We start from the raw sequence: 21,614 nt of genomic DNA on the forward strand, positions 1-21,614 counted from the left end.
AATGGATACATGCTTCATGCATGTGATGATGCGGGACTGCTCCGATCGTAAGTAAGATACACACACTCAGCAGAGTATCGAAACGACTCACTGTGCTCGTGTTTGGGCCCAAGCATATAGGGGCCTGGAATATATTTAAGAATAGAAATGGAATTTTGTTACATAACGAAACCTTGACCCTTGGACTGCAATCGGTCTCCTAGCTCGGTCACGACTTAACGTGTTAAACAGGCAATATTTTTTCACTGGAAGCAGATTCTTCAAACAATCTCCTACAAATTACAATCAGAATACTAATACAATTGTGGAAATTTATTTCGAAGAATCCATAGCGATTACTTATTGTGTTGAATTAAAAAGAAAAATGTATTATTTCTGTGATAATTTGCATCAGTTACCTGTGTGTTACAAAATATTCAACAGCATTTAATGATCTTCAATATCGCTCTCGATTAGATCTGTCTTATTCTCTAACCTCTAATTAATCGATTAATAAATATTTAGCGTTATGTTTATGTGATGCGATCCTCTTTCTATCAATTATAATATACTTTCATTCGAACGAACACTTCAACAAAATACGAAAATTAAGAAGAAAAACAACAACTCTATTCTTACGCTAGTAATAAGTGTTGAGAAGTATATCTGGTTCCATCAGTTACAGTTTGAAACAGTCTCTCTCATCATTTCGATTTGTCGATTACAATTGACTCACTGAATAGTATCTACCTACATTCCTCTCTGTTGCGCACGCCATCATCATTCACACGGTGGCCCTAGCATGCTTCTTTTCATCGTTATTTGCTACCATTGGTATGTTAAAAGTTCATTTGCAAAATAAACGCCGAAACGGGTGGCAATCTACTCAAAAAAAATCGTCTTACCATTTACCATACTTCACTTAAACCTAAACGTCAGTCCTTATGGGCAAATATAAACTTTCCCTTTTCTTAGATTAACTTCCGAACTATTGGTTCTAAAACATTTTAGAAAATGAAACAGAAGAAAGCTGTGTATTTGGGTATTATATCGAACAGAGATAACGTTCGATTCTCGCTCTATTCTTACATATATACATTGATTAATCGCACACTTTCGTTCCTAATTTTACGACCAACTGTTACAATATCCTAAACCTGGTGTGGTGTGTATTGTCTAGTGCTAACATATTGCTATCATTCCGAAACAGAGGAACTGGAGATGTAGTTTGTGCTGGCAGTTTGACTCTCTGGATGATTGGAGAAAAGAAAGAGTGAAACGAAACATACATTCAGTATTTATATATAAATGTGGGACAATGGAACAAGACGACTAAAGCAAACAAACAAATAACACAATAAGAGCAAAGCAAAGCATTTGTGGTAATGAGTTGTTATCCGGTAAAATGAAAAACCGTACATATACACCAGCGTACCAAAACAAAATCAACATAATTATTGCAGACAACCATAGGTAGACACATACTCGGTACGGAAAATAGCGACACAAGGTAATGGCCAGCACTAACCTAGATGCAGGGGAACACTTATATACCCGTGTGTCAGAAGCGTTCTCCCGCGGATACACTATTGGTTCTCTTTGATTACTAGAATGGGTGAAATGTTCCGCTTGGACCCACTTGCTACTCCCGATCGAGTTTCAGGATCCAAATGACACTACTAATTAAATGATCTCAATCGGTTGTTGTTATGACGAGCGGGCAGCGACTTCCGACGGGAAACGGGCGCATCGCTGCTGATGTCGGTGACTGTGTGGATGACTATGACTAGCGTGGTGATGAGCGTGATTGTGACTATGCGAATCTTGGGTCAATGTTTGGTCGTGTGATTCCGAGCCGGATGAGCTTTCGCTAAGCTCCAGCTCACAACCTTATGCACGAATTAGTGAATCAGAATACAAAGACGTTAAGGCCGCACGTTTATTAATGTCGTATGTTTTATTTTTTGGTTAGTAATTTTGGGTAGCCGTTATAAATAGGGTTGCAAATATTGAAAGCAGCTAACAAGCAATCTTTGGCAAGGAGGATTATTGGCTCAGCTTCTTACCTGCGACAGCTCGTTCAACATTTCGTCGATCCCGCAGAATGTACATCGCCGTTAAGAGAAAGAAAACTCCACCGATGATTTCCACGAAACTCGTCGAGAAGAGCGCATACTGCAAAGCCCTGAACTGGATGGCTGGGGAATCTTCGGCTACAGGAGCGAACGTCGTCGTTGTGGTGGTTGCATTTTCCGCAAGCTGTGAGTAACTGGTGAGATCAGCCGGGAATACCAGCGCAGCGCTTGCCGCAGTGAGCCGTAGTAATCGCTTGATGGCTTCCGAGATCTGATGTAGTAGAAAGAGATAAATATGAGCGTTGTAATTTCTGACAAAGATGTTTTTGTAGAAATGCATGGAGCGAGAAACTAACTCTTGACGGAAATACTCCTCAAAAAGGATCGTGCGATAAAGATTGGCTCGATCGGGCCCTTACATGAACTTGAACAAACAAATCCCATCTATTGTTATGAGGTCACGACAGTTGCTTTCTGCTTTTACTTCGTTCGTGTTCATTTCATTTTTCACTATCAAATGAAATGAAGGACCTTAGGATTTCACTTCAATTGGCATATCGTCACTCAATAATGAGTCTATCGTCCTTAAACTTGCTGCAAATTCATGCAGGGTAAAAATGTTTCTGTTCTTCTTCCTTCCTTCCTTCCTTGCTGCTTTGTGTTGTTGTAAACAAACAACGCTTCAATTTTAATTCTAGTGTATTGGTATTCGTAGCTACCATACACTGCATGATTTTCATATGTGTATGTGCAAGCGCTGAGCGTAAACAAATGTTTTTTTTTTGTATTTTTCAAGTGTCAAGTTTGTATAAGACCAGTTACATTTTCCGTTGTTTGAGTTGTTTTGAAAAGAAAATGCATGGTTTGGGCGGGATTCTAAAACTCAAGATAGCTTTCACATCCTTCAAAATGAATAGCAAGGATTACATACATGTTTTGACAATCTTCTCTCATATCGTTCGTACGTAGATATCGCCGCTATTACGGACGGAAATCCCGAATCAGGGCCGACCGTAGAATTTGTTTACGATAACAGGAAAAGCAGATAGGGATCAGGTAGAACACATGGCAGGGATAACTAGAATGACGCAGGCAAAAGAGTCTGGTACCAAGGCAAATGAGAAAAGTCAATGAACACCCTCACGCGCCAACAGGTACAGAAATCTTCACAAAAACAAAGGGTCTAAAATGTTTAGTCACCAGATAAGGGCCATAAATATGTTGACGGCAGCTCATAGAAAAGAATGTTTTTGTTGTTCGGCGAGGGTAGAATCAAGAACTAGGGATAAATTTTGTATAAAAATCAGAGAAAGCACATAAATAAACTCACTCTTAATTCGCCCGAAGTAGAAGCATCTCCATTTGTGAATTTGACCAGAGGAGCCGAATCAGCTGGCTCTAAATAGGGTTCATTCCCTATTTAATAGTCGCAATAATTCACATTCCAGCAAGACAATGCCGCTATTCATACCGGCAAGGAAACTATGTAATGAATTAACAACCAAAAACATGACTCATTGGATTGGCCGACACGCTCTTCAGACTTTAGCCCTATCTTTGGGGAATCCTAGTACGCAGAATCTAAGCTGGGGGAAAGCAGTACACCACGGTTGATGAACTCAAAATATCGAGAAATCCGTTCTGCAGAATTTGATAAATAGTATGCCAACACGATTTTTCACGGTTATTAACCGAAAGGAAAAGGTTGCAAGGAAATATATCAAGGTGGTCTTATAGAAGTTAGACAGAATGTATATGCTCTTTTCGTTTCACGTTCATTTATTTCATTCTTCACACCAAAGCAAAGTCAAATCAGTTGTCAGCGCCGTTTGTATGACGAAAATTATGTTCTCATATCCTTCTTTCAATTTCATTTTTTTAGAAGACAGTCCGGGGCAATCCAGTTTGACGAAATAATATCGAATGAAACTTTCAATTGCATGCAGCGAGCGTCCTTTCGCATGTTAAATGAAACTGGCATATATTCTTTCCGAATGATTATTCGAGCAGTTTCAATCGTCATTTGAGAGCGAAGGGAAATGGAAACAACAACAGAACGAATCGATCGTTGCTTAGTGTCCACGGCCTCATAAAGAGTTATCCCCAAAAACACTGTTTGCCGCTACCTTGTAGGCTCACTTTATTTCGCATTTGGCTACGCAAAAATTAAAACAATATTTCTAGTGCAACGAAAGAATTTTTTTATATACACTCATTAGTGCCAAACCGACATAGTGGTTCTCAAATTTCCATGGTAGTTTTGTTCTTTATCGAAAAATATTTAACCAGTATTTTTTTTAATTTATTCGTTATGGTGACCATTTCCATTTTTCCACTTTTTCCCAAAAATGACTTTTTTTTAAATTCATAACTTTTGAACCACTGAACCGATTTAGATGATCGACATATCAAATTGAAGCCAACGATTAAGCCTTATATTAAAGATATTGAATTTGCAAGAAAATGACTTTATTTTCGTAATTACCCCTTGCATTCTAAGCCCCTCATATAATCGAAATTTCACTTTCAACGTTAATTTTCGAATCCAATACATAATCGAATCACAAAAATACTATATTTCTATTAATGTTTGGCATCCATACATTAATGAAAAAATTGTTTTCTTGAGATTCGATTATGTATAGGATTTGAAAATAATTGTTGAAAAAAAAAAATGGTCGACTATATATAATCGAGTCCGACCTGTATTTTTTTGAAAACATTTTTACATAACATTTCTCGATACCAGAGATTTTTGAGATATTATTTTCCAAAATTAATCGGTGGTCCGAAAAATCATTTTCCCCTTTTCATAAAAAAATGGCTCTTTGCATTAAATCATAACATTTGAACAACTGAACCGATTTAGATGATCGACATATGAAATTGAAGCCTATAAGCTTACCTTCTTTGAAAAAATTGGAATTGAAAGAAGACTTAATACATGTAAAAATTGCAAAATAATAACTCAAAAACGAAAAATAACACCTCTCTGATTTTCGGATATATTATGTAAAAAACCTCAGCTTTCCAGAAAAAAATATAAAAAAATATAGCGCCCTCTAGTCCAAAGCCATGAAAACTATAAAAACCGGTACAATCAATAATTACGAAAATAAAATCCGTTTTTTCCAAGTGCGATATTTTTTAATAAAATGGCTTCAATTTGATATGTCGATCATCCTAATCGGTTCAGTGGTTGAAAAGTTATGAATTCTTGAAAACAGTTATTTTTGGGAAAAAGTGGAAAAAATTGATTTGTAATAAAAAAATAAAAAAAATACGGGTCTAATGTTTTGCGATAATGAACAAAATTACCACTTTTGACAAAAATCTGAGAACCTCTCTATATCTGTTTGGCATGGAATGGCTGTATAGAATTACAAAGAAAAATTGAATTTGAATCCCATTTATTTTATTGAAAAAACAGCATGATCTTACACAGCTGATCCTAAATAGAACGTTTACAGTGAAAAATTTATCAACTTGTTGCATTTTCAACGAATTCAAATATAATTTTCTGCCGGCGCTCTAAATCGCGATTTTTCTACATAAAAATGACTAACAAATTAATATAAATATTTTTAGCAGCCCTAAAAAAATGGAGTATTCCTAGATACCTTAAGAAGTTTTTGTTAACACGTTGAGCCACGAAATGTTCTTTCTGCGCTTTTCATTCAGCCCGCTTCAAGCGCATTTTCACAATATCAGTGTCGCTCCCAGCTCCCAAAGATACTTATTGTATAGTATAGTATAGTCAGAAATTCGACTAGAAAGTAGTCACGTTGTGTAACAGACCCGGAAACAAACCATATATTTTTTATTTTTCAATTTTGTAACTGTCAGTTCCAGTCAGTCAGCGCTTTCCCATCAAAAAGCTCAATGTCGGCTTCTATGGACCGAGGGGGCTCAACGTGTTGAGCAAAATATTGGAATAATATTCCAAGTGCGGCGAAAAAGAAATTGTTTTTCTGGGATTCAATCCATGAGCAGGAATATTAGGTGGAGCAGATGGTATAGTTTGCGAGCGTAGTGTGCGTGATAGCATGCACTGTCATAGATACTTTTTACATCGAGACGTCAATATTTCAATTGCCCTCCACGTCTATGTGAAATTGCAATTTTCAGCAAGTGTGTCGCCTAGTTGCAAAATCGGCCAACTCCACAAGTTTGAGAAATTCGTTTTTTCGGTTTTTCAGACCTTAGATACATTTTTCCTCTTATTGGAGGTGAAAAACAGCACAAATATCCATCAATTCACTATAAACACGCGTTTGAAAAATCATGATGTGATGCAAACCCGGTAGGATGATGCTACAGAAAGATGTCTGTCCTGATTTTTTTTTATTTTTGGAGTTGGCCGGTTTTGCAACTAGGCGACACAAGTTTTTATCAATTAAAAACAGATCTTTTTTGGAGTTCCACTGAATGTGAGTATAATTTGACAGTGTGCAGTGGACATTTGTTGAATGATGTCGAAAAAGATGAATAAAAGTAATATTTTTGTATGCCATTTTCACCAGCAAAATGATCAGGCGGGGCGAAATGGGCCACCCTTCTTTTGGACTTGTTATTGAACCAATAACACTTATTTCCCCACAATTGTGTTAGAAATACTCTTATTAAATATCTCCGTGAAAACCGTTTTCAAAATCAATTGTTTCATAAATAAATTGAAAGAAATCTCACACTGACTAATTAACACGAAAACCATATAGGAAAAGTTTTCAACAAAAAAGGCTCTGTACGCTTCATACCGAAATTTATTACTCTGCTCTTTTTATCAATTCGTACTGGTGTTATTTCTGAACATTTCCACTGATTTATTGCGCTGCTTTACGCTATGGAATAACGGTTCTACGGTGTTACGACAAAAGAAATCCGGAAGCTGGCATATGATTTGGCCGAAAGAAACGATATTCCTCACCCTTCCAATAGCTAAAAGCAAATAGCTGGAATAGATTGGTTGGCTGGTTTTCGAAAGCACCACCCACAACTCTCTCTCTCTCCGGACACCACAAGCAACCTCCTTTTTGCGTTATTTCCTATCGAAAACATGCTCGAAACGATGAATCCACTAACATGGTCATATTGCCCCGCATGGTGGCCCATTTTGCCCCGTAGTGTTTTCGATCGACGGAATTGGAACACATTTTTAAAAGTGTAAATTTTCCACATAAATCTTTGTTAAAGCTTATTCATACAATTTACATCGGTCAATAAGGTTTCAAATCGTGAGGTTTTAACATGTAGTATTATTAATAAATGTTTCTACGTGGTTTATGACGTTTCGTTCTTAGGGGGACCATATTGCCCCTATCTACCCTATTGGTTTTTTTTTCGCGATGGTAGAATGATATTTTCAAGGCTCACAGTGTCGGTGTATGTGACTTGGGAAAAAGATTTTACAATTAAGCAAAATTTCATTCAAAACACTGCTATTCCAGAGGACTAAGAATACGACTCTTCTCTGGACCTTTTTGCTCCTTTAATGATGAAAGTAAGTCACAAAAAAATTTCATTTTTTAAAAAACAATCAGTTACAAGATTTCATGATTTGGTTTCTAAAATGATGAAACCGGGATTTTTTTCTAACATTGTTTTGTTTCTGCAAATACCATAATTTGTCTACCAATTCAAATATACTTCGCCTACCAGGGCCCGAAATCTTCGAGGGGAAAAATGAAAACCGACTCTACTATCAGTAGCTTCGCTTCGACTAGAACTGCTTCGGCAGTCGCACACAAAAAAAAGTGACTTGACTAGAAAATGAATTGACTAGCGTTGATTAGCGAGGATGACTGGTGAACTAGTCCAACCAGTGGTTATTTTAACTGACTCGACTAATCAATACAAATCTGCCTCTTCATCCAACTGACTTCAATCTACACTTCTATTTCCCCCTGACACTGATTTTATACCCGCGTACGCAACCTTATTTTTACGTCCATATAAAGAGGAACGAAAACTTGTTTGGTCGTTTTGGGGAAGAAACTGCGCGAAGAAGCCAAAAGTCATTTCCGATTGAATACGGATATAGTCAGTCAGATAGTCAGCTGACTATCCTCAGTTGACTATGACTATGCCGAGCCCTGCTACCTACTCCCTCACCTCATATGTATTCAATTGGGTGGCAATATAGTCACCACGGCCTTATAATGTATTGAAAAAACATTTTTTACAATTCTAAATTGCCTCTGGGCGTGCTAATATGAAGGAAGGTACATCTTTACTTTACTTTAAGTCCCTCATCGGTTTCTTTTTAACGAGTATTACACTAGTCTTATCTTATAAGAACATTCAATACATTTTTCTCGCTCCTCATATAGATGCGCCCGAAAGCTCCAAAACTAATACAATAGGGCTCTTGCTACACATACATGCAAACATCATTTGTTTACATTCGTAGCTTCTGTGCAGCAGAAGCGGATTCATTATCAATCGACGTTCTTGTAGATGATTTCAATATAGTTGCGATCTTTCTATTAGCGCAAAATATTTCATAGAGCTAACATGAACTTTGTGAAAGAGTTAAGCAAGCTATTTACCGAACAAGAGCTCTTGTGTGACGCATATTGCTTAACTTACTAGCACCTATTTCGCGATGTTCATTTAGCGACTTTCCCACTAGATTTGAATCGAAGAAGGGAAGGAAGGTATTGAATTAGAGAGACTTTAAACTCTGAGAGTTCATTCGCCTCTTTGAATCGAAGAAATAACAGGAATGGATTATAAGCATGTTCAGACCTAGCTTGGTGCTCCCGTGGCCGAGTGGTTAGCGTCATAACTAACATGCCGGGGGTTCGGGTTCGATTCCCGTTCTGGTCGGGGGAGTTTTTCGTCAAAGAAATTTCCTCCGACTTGCACTGTGATCGCGCGTATTCTAGAGCTTGCCACTCAGAATGCATTCAAGGCGTGTTATTTGGCATAGAAATCTCAACTAAGTACTAATAAAAATGACGCAAGTAATACTACGTTGAGACGGCGAAGTTCCTCTAGGAACGTTAGTGCCACTGAAGAAGAAGAAGAAGACCTAGCTTCAAGACACAGAGGCTCGAGCTCACGTTCGAATGCTTCTTTGTATTTTCTATGAATTAGCCAATTGATGGATTTTCTTTTTGACGTAGGACTACGTCTTTCATTTCTATACCGGGGTGTAAAATCAAAGTTTCGAAAACGAAAGCGTTACGCCGGAGACCGAGATTTTGAGCGTTAATAGCTCCTAAACAGTTGAACGAAATGGTATGATTAACACTTCATTCGAAAGATAAAATGTCTACGCGTTATATACCTGTTACTTTTTGATCCAAAAACTTGTTTCAATAGTCTTAAAATTGCTTTCAAAACAGGCTATTGAAATCACCAATCGGTATATAAGCGAGCGCCGCTCGGAAATCCACTCAGTTCTAATTGAACAGCGATTGGAGCATGTTGTCGCTGTTGTGGTGAAGTTCTTCGTTTATCATGAAAGCGCGGATGAACGGTGTCACCAAGAGCCTGTTTGTGCACCTTAGGCCGAAAGGGAATCCATCAGGAGGAGAGTGATGCCACAAACGGTTCCGCTTGAAACATGCGAGCAGCCAACACACACACACATACACGCGCGGAACTATTTTCGTTTGGGTGCCATTCAGCATCGAGAAATTTCCGGAAAGATTCAATCGTTGTTGAAAAATAATCTGCCAGTTCCCCTGAAAACTGAAAAATATATTCATGCGAAAGAGTTCATTTTAATGTTTTCTATCCATGTAACACTGTGACCAAATATTTTTCAATTAAGTGCTATTAACAGGTGGTTATCGAGTTAGCATTAACCACTGGTGGGCTTCGAGTATCGAGGAAAATCGGGAAAGAACTAATCGTTGCTGAAAAATACTCTGTCAGTTCCCCTGGGAATTGAAAAATACATTGATGAGAAAGAGTTTATTTGAATGTTTTCTATCCATATCACAATGCAACCAAATACATTTGGTTTTGTGATTTTTCAATCGATCGCAATTAACAGGAAAGCTTCTGAAAATTATTCTTTTTCGGCGAGGAATCAAGGGATCGAGCGATTCATTACCTAGCTTGACCTAACCTGAAAGACATGCAGTTTGTTTGGAACTGTGAGGTAGGGCAGAAAAGCCAGGAGGCAGGAGGAGGATAAGAGAAGGTGACCAAGAGAGTATCAGCATCGATAAACGGATCCCCGGGAAGACATCGAAGCAGCCGCCACACACACACATACAAGCACGGATTTTTTGACGTAGGACTACGTCTTTCATTTCTATACCGGGGTGTAAAATCAAAGTTTCGAAAACGAAAGCGTTACGCCGGAGACCGAGATTTTGAGCGTTAATAGCTCCTAAACAGTTGAACGAAATGGTATGATTAACACTTCATTCGAAAGATAAAATGTCTACGCGTTATATACCTGTTACTTTTTGATCCAAAAACTTGTTTCAATAGTCTTAAAATTGCTTTCAAAACAGGCTATTGAAATCACCAATCGGTATATAAGCGAGCGCCGCTCGGAAATCCACTCAGTTCTAATTGAACAGCGATTGGAGCATGTTGTCGCTGTTGTGGTGAAGTTCTTCGTTTATCATGAAAGCGCGGATGAACGGTGTCACCAAGAGCCTGTTTGTGCACCTTAGGCCGAAAGGGAATCCATCAGGAGGAGAGTGATGCCACAAACGGTTCCGCTTGAAACATGCGAGCAGCCAACACACACACACATACACGCGCGGAACTATTTTCGTTTGGGTGCCATTCAGCATCGAGAAATTTCCGGAAAGATTCAATCGTTGTTGAAAAATAATCTGCCAGTTCCCCTGAAAACTGAAAAATATATTCATGCGAAAGAGTTCATTTTAATGTTTTCTATCCATGTAACACTGTGACCAAATATTTTTCAATTAAGTGCTATTAACAGGTGGTTATCGAGTTAGCATTAACCACTGGTGGGCTTCGAGTATCGAGGAAAATCGGGAAAGAACTAATCGTTGCTGAAAAATACTCTGTCAGTTCCCCTGGGAATTGAAAAATACATTGATGAGAAAGAGTTTATTTGAATGTTTTCTATCCATATCACAATGCAACCAAATACATTTGGTTTTGTGATTTTTCAATCGATCGCAATTAACAGGAAAGCTTCTGAAAATTATTCTTTTTCGGCGAGGAATCAAGGGATCGAGCGATTCATTACCTAGCTTGACCTAACCTGAAAGACATGCAGTTTGTTTGGAACTGTGAGGTAGGGCAGAAAAGCCAGGAGGCAGGAGGAGGATAAGAGAAGGTGACCAAGAGAGTATCAGCATCGATAAACGGATCCCCGGGAAGACATCGAAGCAGCCGCCACACACACACATACAAGCACGGATTTTTTTTCGTTTGGATGCCATTCAGCATCGAGAAAATTCCGGAAAGGTTCAATCGTTGCTGAAAAATAATCTGCCAGTTTCCCTGGGAATTGAAAAATACATTCACGTGAAAAAGTTTATTTTAATGTTTCCTATCCATGTAAAACTGCAACCAAATACAGTTGGTTTTGTGATTTTACAATCAAGTGCAATTAACAGGTGGTTATCAAGTTAGCATTAACCACTGGTGGTGGACTTCGAGAAGAATCCGGAATGATGTCATCGTTACTGCTAAATAATCTGCCAGTTCCCTTGGAATTGAAAATTATGTTCAAGCGGAAGAGTTTATTTTAATGTTTTCTATCCACATAGTACTGCTGCGATCGAATACATTTGGTTTTGTGATTTTTCAATCAAGTGCAACTAATTAGCAGGAAAGCATCTGAAGATTATTCTCCCCCATCAGTAAAATATTTTCGTATCGAATACAGTTCGCGCGCGCAATGGAAAATGTTTCGCATCGCGAAAATCATATAATTTTCAATTATTGCTCAGTCGCCGAAAGTTTCAAACTCAAAGAGTTCATTCGCCTCTAGTTTGCCTTCCAAATTTCCATCGTAAACCACACCTTCCTTCGATTCAGTCACGGACAAAAAGCATACTTAAGCGATATTGTGGTGGTGAAACGCATTCATTTTTCGTGAGGACATCGACAAGACAACATCGTTACTGAACGAGTTGAACGAGCTGGACGAGCTGGACGGCGAGGGATCAAGGGATTCATTATCATTAAGAGAAGAGGAAACGACCGAGAGAATACCAGCATCGAAAATTGGTTCCGCTTGAGACATCGGAGCAACCGTCACACACACACACACATACACATACACGCGCGCAACTCTTTACATTTGCTGATTATCGAGAAGAATCCGGAAAGATATCGCTGCTGCAAAATAATCTGCCAGTTCCTCTTGGCAGATATAAAAACATGCAAGCGAAAGAGCTCTCGTTTTCGAAGTGCCTCAAATATTCATTTAGTCATTCATTCAGAATGGATTCAGATTCAACTTCAAACAAATGATCACTGAATCAACGATAGTCCTACGTCACCATTGCGGTTATACCATAGATATAACCCACTTCCTGTTTTTTCGTTTGGATGCCATTCAGCATCGAGAAAATTCCGGAAAGGTTCAATCGTTGCTGAAAAATAATCTGCCAGTTTCCCTGGGAATTGAAAAATACATTCACGTGAAAAAGTTTATTTTAATGTTTCCTATCCATGTAAAACTGCAACCAAATACAGTTGGTTTTGTGATTTTACAATCAAGTGCAATTAACAGGTGGTTATCAAGTTAGCATTAACCACTGGTGGTGGACTTCGAGAAGAATCCGGAATGATGTCATCGTTACTGCTAAATAATCTGCCAGTTCCCTTGGAATTGAAAATTATGTTCAAGCGGAAGAGTTTATTTTAATGTTTTCTATCCACATAGTACTGCTGCGATCGAATACATTTGGTTTTGTGATTTTTCAATCAAGTGCAACTAATTAGCAGGAAAGCATCTGAAGATTATTCTCCCCCATCAGTAAAATATTTTCGTATCGAATACAGTTCGCGCGCGCAATGGAAAATGTTTCGCATCGCGAAAATCATATAATTTTCAATTATTGCTCAGTCGCCGAAAGTTTCAAACTCAAAGAGTTCATTCGCCTCTAGTTTGCCTTCCAAATTTCCATCGTAAACCACACCTTCCTTCGATTCAGTCACGGACAAAAAGCATACTTAAGCGATATTGTGGTGGTGAAACGCATTCATTTTTCGTGAGGACATCGACAAGACAACATCGTTACTGAACGAGTTGAACGAGCTGGACGGCGAGGGATCAAGGGATTCATTATCATTAAGAGAAGAGGAAACGACCGAGAGAATACCAGCATCGAAAATTGGTTCCGCTTGAGACATCGGAGCAACCGTCACACACACACACACATACACATACACGCGCGCAACTCTTTACATTTGCTGATTATCGAGAAGAATCCGGAAAGATATCGCTGCTGCAAAATAATCTGCCAGTTCCTCTTGGCAGATATAAAAACATGCAAGCGAAAGAGCTCTCGTTTTCGAAGTGCCTCAAATATTCATTTAGTCATTCATTCAGAATGGATTCAGATTCAACTTCAAACAAATGATCACTGAATCAACGATAGTCCTACGTCACCATTGCGGTTATACCATAGATATAACCCACTTCCTGTTTTTTCTTCTGTAGGAGCATTGTACCACTGCGACCATTACTTTGATCTATTGTAGTGCACTCCAGTTTGCTATGTATGCAGTGTCAGTTCGTTCCATCACTCAGGGAATAAGTGATAGTCGCACGAGAACTTTGCATATCCCCTACGAAGGTATGACTTCCTTTATGAAGTTCCTTACCTGTTTTGGTTCAGCAGACCAAATCTCGTTAGGCATAAGAATGCCCTTTCCAAGAATTCGCAGTCTTCGCTGAATTAGTGATTAGTGTACTGCATTGACACAGTAAATGTTCCGAAGTCTCAGCTTGAAATTCCAGAAACGACAGTTATCATCTGCCAGTTTTCCGATTTTTTTAAGGTGATACTTTCTCGGACAGTGTCCGGTCAATAGATCGGTTAATGTACTCAAATCTGCCTTATTCATGCTGAGTAGGTTGCGTGTTATTCTGTTACAACGTGTAATGAATAATTTTTGATTGTTTTGGTGTTGATAGAGCCCTTCAGTTGGCTTCAATAATTGATATCTCCCAGGTTCTGAGCTCAGATTTCATGCATGATGTAGATAATCCACAAAATGGCTCAGGCCCGACGAATTTAGTTGAAGATCCTAATCTTGCTAAGAGATCGACTTTTTCATTACCTTCTATACCGCAGTGACCAGGCACCCAGTATAGGTTAACTTCGTTAGTAGCAGCTAGTTGTTTTAAGGATAAAATACATTTTCAAACTAGCTTTGACTGATATGTGTATGCTTTTACTGCATTAAGAGCTGCTTGGCTATCTGAGAAGATACAGATATTGGCATACCTGTATTTTCTAGTCAAACAAATATTTGTACATGTTAGAATAGCTTGTATTTCTGCTTGAAAAACTATAGACAATCCGGCTATACAATCGTAATGTGCAATTTGCATTGTTTCTGTGAAACTTTTTGAATGATCAATCTGCTTACATTGATATGGATCATAGCCATAACAGAAATTTCTATTTTTCTCCTAGGTTTAACGCTAAAAGTAAATATTTTTGTGTAAAGAGCAAGCAAACCATTTGTCATGACAATTGTCATGCGTAAATGCGAAAACAGAATAGAAACATACGGTATGAGGCATGATGTCGACGCCAACCTCTCTCAGTTTCTATTCTGTTTTCGCATTTTCGCATGACAATTGTCATGACAAATGGTTTGCTTGGTAAAGAGACATATATTCGCATGTTATTAATATAGTGTAGTGCGTAATTTCTATAACTATTTCGCCAAAATAATTATTTAAACAAAGGTCAATCTTGTCCATCCATATAAATCCTATGTAGTGATCTTTTTTGCCTGCCCAACAGATTACTAATACATATGAACGGTGCAAGTGCCCTATGTTCGGTACTTACCAATCCAACAAAGTAAGGACTGCCAGCATCACCGAAAGCGTGTGAGATCAGGATTTGGAAAGCTTCCGCTGTAGACCGGCGCGTTGGCACGACAACATACTGTGGGAAACGTAGTTAGTGTGAAAAAAATCGAAAAACAAAAACAAAATACAACTTCGTTAGTACTGACACATATTTTCATCTGTCTCCCACTCCCGCTAGTGTGCAAATATTCTCACAGAGGGTCACACGCACAGTTTGCTACAATGGTAATGATATGGGTTCAGTGAAATGGTAATGTGCTAGGCTACTGATCAACAGATGACGCTAGTTGTCATTGAGTGTTAAAAAAGAAACAAAACAGAAAATGCCGATTTAGGGTAGATGTGTTAGGTGTGGGTGAATCTAACATTTGTTAGTACGGTATTGAATCCAATTTAGGTTTACTACTGCAAAAGCAAATATCTCGCGGGATAGTTGCAGTACAACGAGCATATTAAGTTTAATATTTATCAAAGAAATCTTATTACTAACACTGAATTGATTGTATCTCAATTTGAGCTAATTGTATGGGATACCTTACAAAAGGTTTGAATGCATTCGGGGAATGGCTATCGTGTGACAAAAAACGGTGGAGCAAGCAAAACTGAACAAGTGTCACAGGGGCGTGTAGATTAAATACTTGGTGTGGAGGGGCGTCTTGAATTAACAAAAAAGCGTGCATGGATGGATGTGAACTAAAATCGTTCGACTGTGCTCAGTTGCTTTAATTGTCTGTGGCGTTTGGTGAAACAATTCAATTTGATTGAGTGAACTGACTCAATTTTGCATGAATTCTGATAACTATTCAGTGTTTGCAAATCATCATTTCTCTTCTACATACTTCCGTTTGCATGTTTTCTCGAAACACAGACTGCCGGTGTACATCGGAAAAGGTCCGGAAATGAGTGTTTGAAGTTCTTCTTGGTTGGTGATTTCACCCGTAAAATAAATATAGCTCTTTAGGTGCAACGAGGCTTGGCCGCGACTCACAAACAAGCAGACACATTAGGTGTGTCCGTGTGAGTGTTGGCTTGAATGGGAACGAGCATTTTGGCGCCGGCCGGTGCGAACATGCGATTTCGATCGTTCGGTTACATGTCGTCAGGTGGAAGAGAGGAAAGGGTTTATGTACGGTTCGCTCGTATGATTTTAAAGTGTTGTGCGATACGTCCATTTCTCTTCTCGATATTATAAATTGCAGTGCCGTACTCAATCTTCACGGATGATGTTGCAGGTGTAACAAGAAATCATGAGTGATATTCGTTCAATCCACAGAATAAACACGTACGTATAAGAATTACAAAGATGTCCGATTACCTTTGGTGATACATGATTTGTAATATCGATGATCTTGTAGGCAGTTTATACTTGACTCATAAGTCTAGAAAGTTATTGGGTTAGTTAAGCTTTAGAAAAAATTTTTTTTTACAACATGAAATCACAGAAAAAGCAAAGAATTAGTTTGACCAATCCACCAACAGAAATGAAGCAACACGAAGAAACAGAAAACTAAGGGTATCTGCATATAATCCTGAACCAACAACTTGACGCAAATGCATTGAAATCAAAAACTATGGCATAGTATATAGGTTTGCGTGTGATTCCTGGGGCTAACAGAGTACTACCACCAACTCGTTTGGATGTGCGTATTTTTTGGTCAATTGCGAAGTGCGCCGGGAAAATAAGATTCACACAGATCCTCTCACCGATTTGCAGGAGAATATTTGCGACACAGACCGCCACTAAACGTGGATTCTTACCAGTAAAATATCCGCTACAATTGCCCAATTGAGATTCAGTGCTAATTCTCCGAAAAATACTAAAACGTATGCTAAAGTTGTGTTTGCCGTGACCATGAGCATCCCGCCGGCCAGCAGCGGAGCGCTCAGGATCAATCCGAGTGCACAGATGTACGCATCCGCCCGCGGATATTTGCGATTGAAGCGTTGAGACAGGTACGATCCAAGTGGAACACCAATTATACCGGTGGTCATTGTGATGGCTCCGAATGTGAACGAAACGCTACATTCAAAAAATGGAAAGAAGAGAGACAAGAGGTTAAAAATATTATGAACATCTACGTGTAAAAATGTAAAAATTTGTGCAAAATCATCGATGAAAACAGATCCTTGTGCGACGCGATCCTCTGTGAATTATACTGCGTCTAGTCCGCTTACCAGTAACATGTCGGCCACGATCGACCAGGTAAGGTTCAAGGAAATCTCAGCAAAGAAAACTAGAGAAAAACACCACGAGCCGCTATACTTCACGGCGACCAGAGCTAGAAAAACAAGGGGAGCACTGCAAAATAGGCCGGCGGCGCAAATCAGTGGATCGCAGGATGGATACCACACTCGAAGTGTTCGAGCCACATAAGCCCCCAATGGTACGCCGAACGCTCCTGCAGACATAGCGATGATACCGAACCTGAACGATACACTTCAATGGAAAGAGGTGTTATCCTAGAAAAGATCGCATATCACGTAGCGAGTACTTACTCGTTCAGCGTGATGTTTTCATTGCCCGGCTGCGATACCAGCCCTAGATAGATGAACTTGGGTCCCCACCATGCTAGGGCACCGGCAACAAATGCGACGCAGGTGAATCCAGCGGTGGATAGCATGAACGATGGATTCCGGACGATTGCCTTGATATCCTCCCGGTAGGACGTGACTTCCATTTGATGTGATCCTTCGCTCTGGCCTCGCTCGGGGTCTTCTAGCATCGCTATAAGCACTACTGCGATGATGCCGAGCAACGGGGTAACTCGCAGCGCGTATGCCCAGCTACCGAAAAACTTTGCCGTTTCCGATCCGACGATATATCTGCGGGATAAATTGAACATATTCCAGACGTTAACAATATTTCACTCGGAAGATTATTGAATTACTGATTGTGTTGTTAATAGATGATAAGCATTTTTGACGCCTCTTAATACCTGATGCGAATATTTATGTACGTTGTATTATTTCCATCAGTATGTATGATGACGATCTGAACCTCTACCTCTACCTTTTAAAAAAACTATTCATTGACTAATGCTACAGAGGTCACACAGAAAACATGTCTACAACAGAAACCATTGTTACATGGTTTACTCAATGAAAAATATATATAGAGGGTTACGTTCAGGACAAGACCGTATTGTTGACGCAGGACTACGAAATATAGCCATAGATTGTGGCAGCTTAATCAGAGCGATAAATGTATTCGGTTTACCCGAGTCAGCTGTCCTGAGGCTCGCAAGAAGGCTGTCACGAACAAGCAGTAATTGTAAACTAGTCTTTGGGCTTCAGTAAGTGGATCGAGCGTATGGTTGTGAGTACTAGTTGCATGTACACAGAGACAGTCGATTCAATTTCATACCGCCTGGAGCGAGAAAGATGTATATTAGGATGTCTGCTTCCACACACATGCTGATTTGACCCGCAACTCTTCCGCTCAGACCATTCATTCCAGCATCGCTTCTACTAGCACTACTACTAACAGCATCACCTTCATCTGTATGACATAAAACACAGTATGTTCAATAAATAAGGGGCCTTTTATTCAAATCATGGAACACCTAACACCATCTCTGTTGAACGTTGATAACATTAGAAAAGTAAAGGTCTCACCTTTCAAACGCAGCCAACTTTATGTAAATCGGTTGACAGGTCAAAAAGTTACGCCCTTTTTAATAACAGTATGTTTTGTGCTTGTGTCGTAAAAATACAATGGAACAAACAGCATACATTAAATTTTGTTTTAAACTTGAAAAAACATTTAGTGAGACGTAAGAATTGATGCAAATAGTGTATGGTGATGATTGTTTAGCTCGTTCAAAAGTTCATAAGTGGTTTGAACGATTTTAAAATGGTCGTGATGATTTGAATGATGATGAAAGACCTGGTCGTCTAGAAGGAAGGAATCGTGCTGAATTGGGGGAAAAAGTCCGCGAAATCATTGCTGTTGACGGATATTTCACTGTTGACTGTTGACTGAAGAATTAAATTCATCTACTGGTACTATTTGGACAATTTTAACTGATGATTTGGGTAAAAGAAGGGTCTGTGCACGCTTTGTTCCACATCAATTAAATGAAGACCAAGAAATCGCTCGTTTTGAGCATTGTAAAGACATCAACAGCTGAAAACGATCCAGATTTACTTGATTCAATCATAACTGATGACGAAACATGGTGCTTTAAATATGATCCTGAATCAAGACATCACGTTCTACGATTCTATTACTATACTATTCACAAGTTTTACATCGTTTGTGGTCAAAAATTGTTCCTGTTAGACCTGAATATCCAGAAGGGAAACTGCTGTTTTTATTGCATGATAATGCACCACCTCACAAAACCAAAAAAGTTTGTGAATTTTTGATGAAGAAACAGATTTGTGTGATAGTTAAATTCACAAAATTGATGTACGATATTAAAAATGTAGCACACCTGTAGTGAATTCTAAATTACTTTGGTTGCTGCCTGCAGTTGTTATATTTCTTATCAATTTCTTACTCGAACTCACTCATATTGGCATCCGAAACTTCCGCGTATAAATAACATTGAGTACACCGAGATTTCTTTCGGCAATCTAAAAGGACACCAAATAACTTCTGTATGAAAAACCAGATCGGCTACATATTTCGCGATTCTTTGTGCGTTTATTTGCTATTAATGAACTGTTTTATTACGAACCGAACCGACTACATACTACATACCGAGAAATATAAAAGAAAACCACAAAACAGAATAAACTGAAATAAAAAAAATATATATCTTCTCTTGACCAGAGCATCATCTTGAAATTCAAGTGAAAATTATATAAAAACAAACATTTTTTCGCACGGTATTCACTTGCAATGATTACCACCAGAATCATTTGCAGTAGTAATATTCCACGCCCTCAAAGCCTGTCATAGTCGAGTCAATCACATAAAATCTTTTAGTTATTCTGTGACTGTTCGCACTGATGCGAGTAAACTTGAGCTTTTTTCTATTTTATGATTAAAAGAAAATCGCTCAATAAGGATGCCTAGTTGTTTCCTACGCATTATTCTGCTCTCGAGAATCTTTTTATCACTTTTTATCCCCACTGCATACATTCATAATTCAATGAAGAATTCGTTTGTTTCCATAGTTCTTATTTCAAATAGCATCACAAACAGGCGCATAAGAACTTGACAAGACATAAATATCGACTTCACTTGCGAATTGGTAACACATACTTGTAGAGCGGTTTTCCTTCTCACACACACTTTTCTCACACAAGTTCAAGTTCACCATTTACTATTCTTCGTATACACCAAGCAAAATTTTCAAAGAACGATCGATATGGAGCACTAACTAAAAAATCAAAACTCGATTATGAATAAGTTCACAAACTGTATTTAAAACTTGTACGATGTCAACACGCATTACGCAGAACTAATTACATACGCCATAACACAAAAGTGAGTGGTGAACGCGAGCACAAATTAAATCTGAAGCATCACTCACACATACGAAATCAAAAAACCTTCGTCCGATGAACAACTTTTGACCTTACCAACCTTTTTCGAATGAAAAATAACTTTCAAACATAATATGAAACGTGTTTTATTCTATATATTAAAAGTCCCCTTATTTATTGAACATACTGTGTAAATACGACGATACTCGACATCACCAGCACGAGGGCAAAAAATCTTTAACGATAGCAGCAATGTATTGGTTAGTTAACAATTGCATTCCGGGGAGTCTCCGTAACCACATTGGCGCGTTTGCTTAGTAAACGATCGATCGTTAGTTCAAAATTCGGGGCCCTCATTGACCATCTTTGTGTTGTTACAGAATAACTACGTCCACGCAACAATCATCAGCGATGGAGATCGATCCACGGTCGAAATAAGATCGATTCATCCATACAACTGCTCTGCTCTGCAAGAAACATCAGGCTGCTATTCTATTAATAACTCAACAATGATCAACTGTCTACGCTGTCCGGTCTAACTGGATAATGAAAGAACAGAAGGAAAAACTCTTACGCCTAAATGGCTATTGTGTAAATGTACCATATGCAATGGTATAGAAGGAATACTATTACGCCGAAAAATGGTAACTGTGTGATGTGCTAATTATAGATATGATAAACATGTGACATGTACACGATTAAAATTCGACCCTGTTACAGCTACAATGCTAATGAGCCTGAAATAAACAAATGGGATAAAAAAAATGCATTCCGAATCTTCAAAAACATTACGTTTGAACAAGCGGTACTGTCGCAGACGAATGGATAAACTACATGCAATAAAGAAGTTGTGTTCAGTACGACGTTCACTATACATGTTGTATAACATCCTCATTGTGCGTCGGTCGTTGATAGATCTAAGAGTTTTTTGAAAAGCGCCTCTAAAGCTATCAGGGCGAAATCGAGGACAATGTGTAGAATGTAATAGTAAAAAGGACAAAAAGTGAAAAGATCAAATCTACTTTGCTCAATTTGCAAAAGAGGACTTCACGCGCTTTGTGCAGCAAACTATAATTGTGAATGAAATTGTTAATGTTTATAAATTTTATGAACTC

General features: G+C 38.6%; 1 protein-coding gene across 3 annotated transcripts in view; it reads right to left on the reverse strand.

Annotated features, from left to right (window-relative positions):
• Positions 1-352: 352 nt before the first annotated feature.
• Positions 353-21,614, reverse strand: part of LOC129768791 (protein spinster) — a 74,753-nt gene continuing 53,491 nt past the window's right edge. The window contains exons 3-8 of one of the 3 annotated variants that reach the window (XM_055770674.1): positions 17,560-17,886; positions 16,822-17,083; positions 15,041-15,139; positions 2,046-2,325; positions 1,508-1,868; positions 353-1,228 (exon numbers count right to left, since the gene is read on the reverse strand). In XM_055770674.1, coding sequence (XP_055626649.1) covers positions 1,687-1,868; positions 2,046-2,325; positions 15,041-15,139; positions 16,822-17,083; positions 17,560-17,886 — 1,150 coding nt within the window. In that variant the 3' untranslated portion in view covers positions 353-1,228; positions 1,508-1,686. Of the gene's footprint in view, positions 1,229-1,507; positions 1,869-2,045; positions 2,326-15,040; positions 15,140-16,821; positions 17,084-17,238; positions 17,501-17,559; positions 17,887-21,614 lie in introns of all 3 variants that reach the window. The other 2 variants (XM_055770675.1, XM_055770676.1) reach the window with 2 other exon arrangements.

This window comes from Toxorhynchites rutilus, chromosome 2, assembly GCF_029784135.1.
Source record: "Toxorhynchites rutilus septentrionalis strain SRP chromosome 2, ASM2978413v1, whole genome shotgun sequence".
Lineage (NCBI taxonomy): Eukaryota > Metazoa > Arthropoda > Insecta > Diptera > Culicidae > Toxorhynchites > Toxorhynchites rutilus.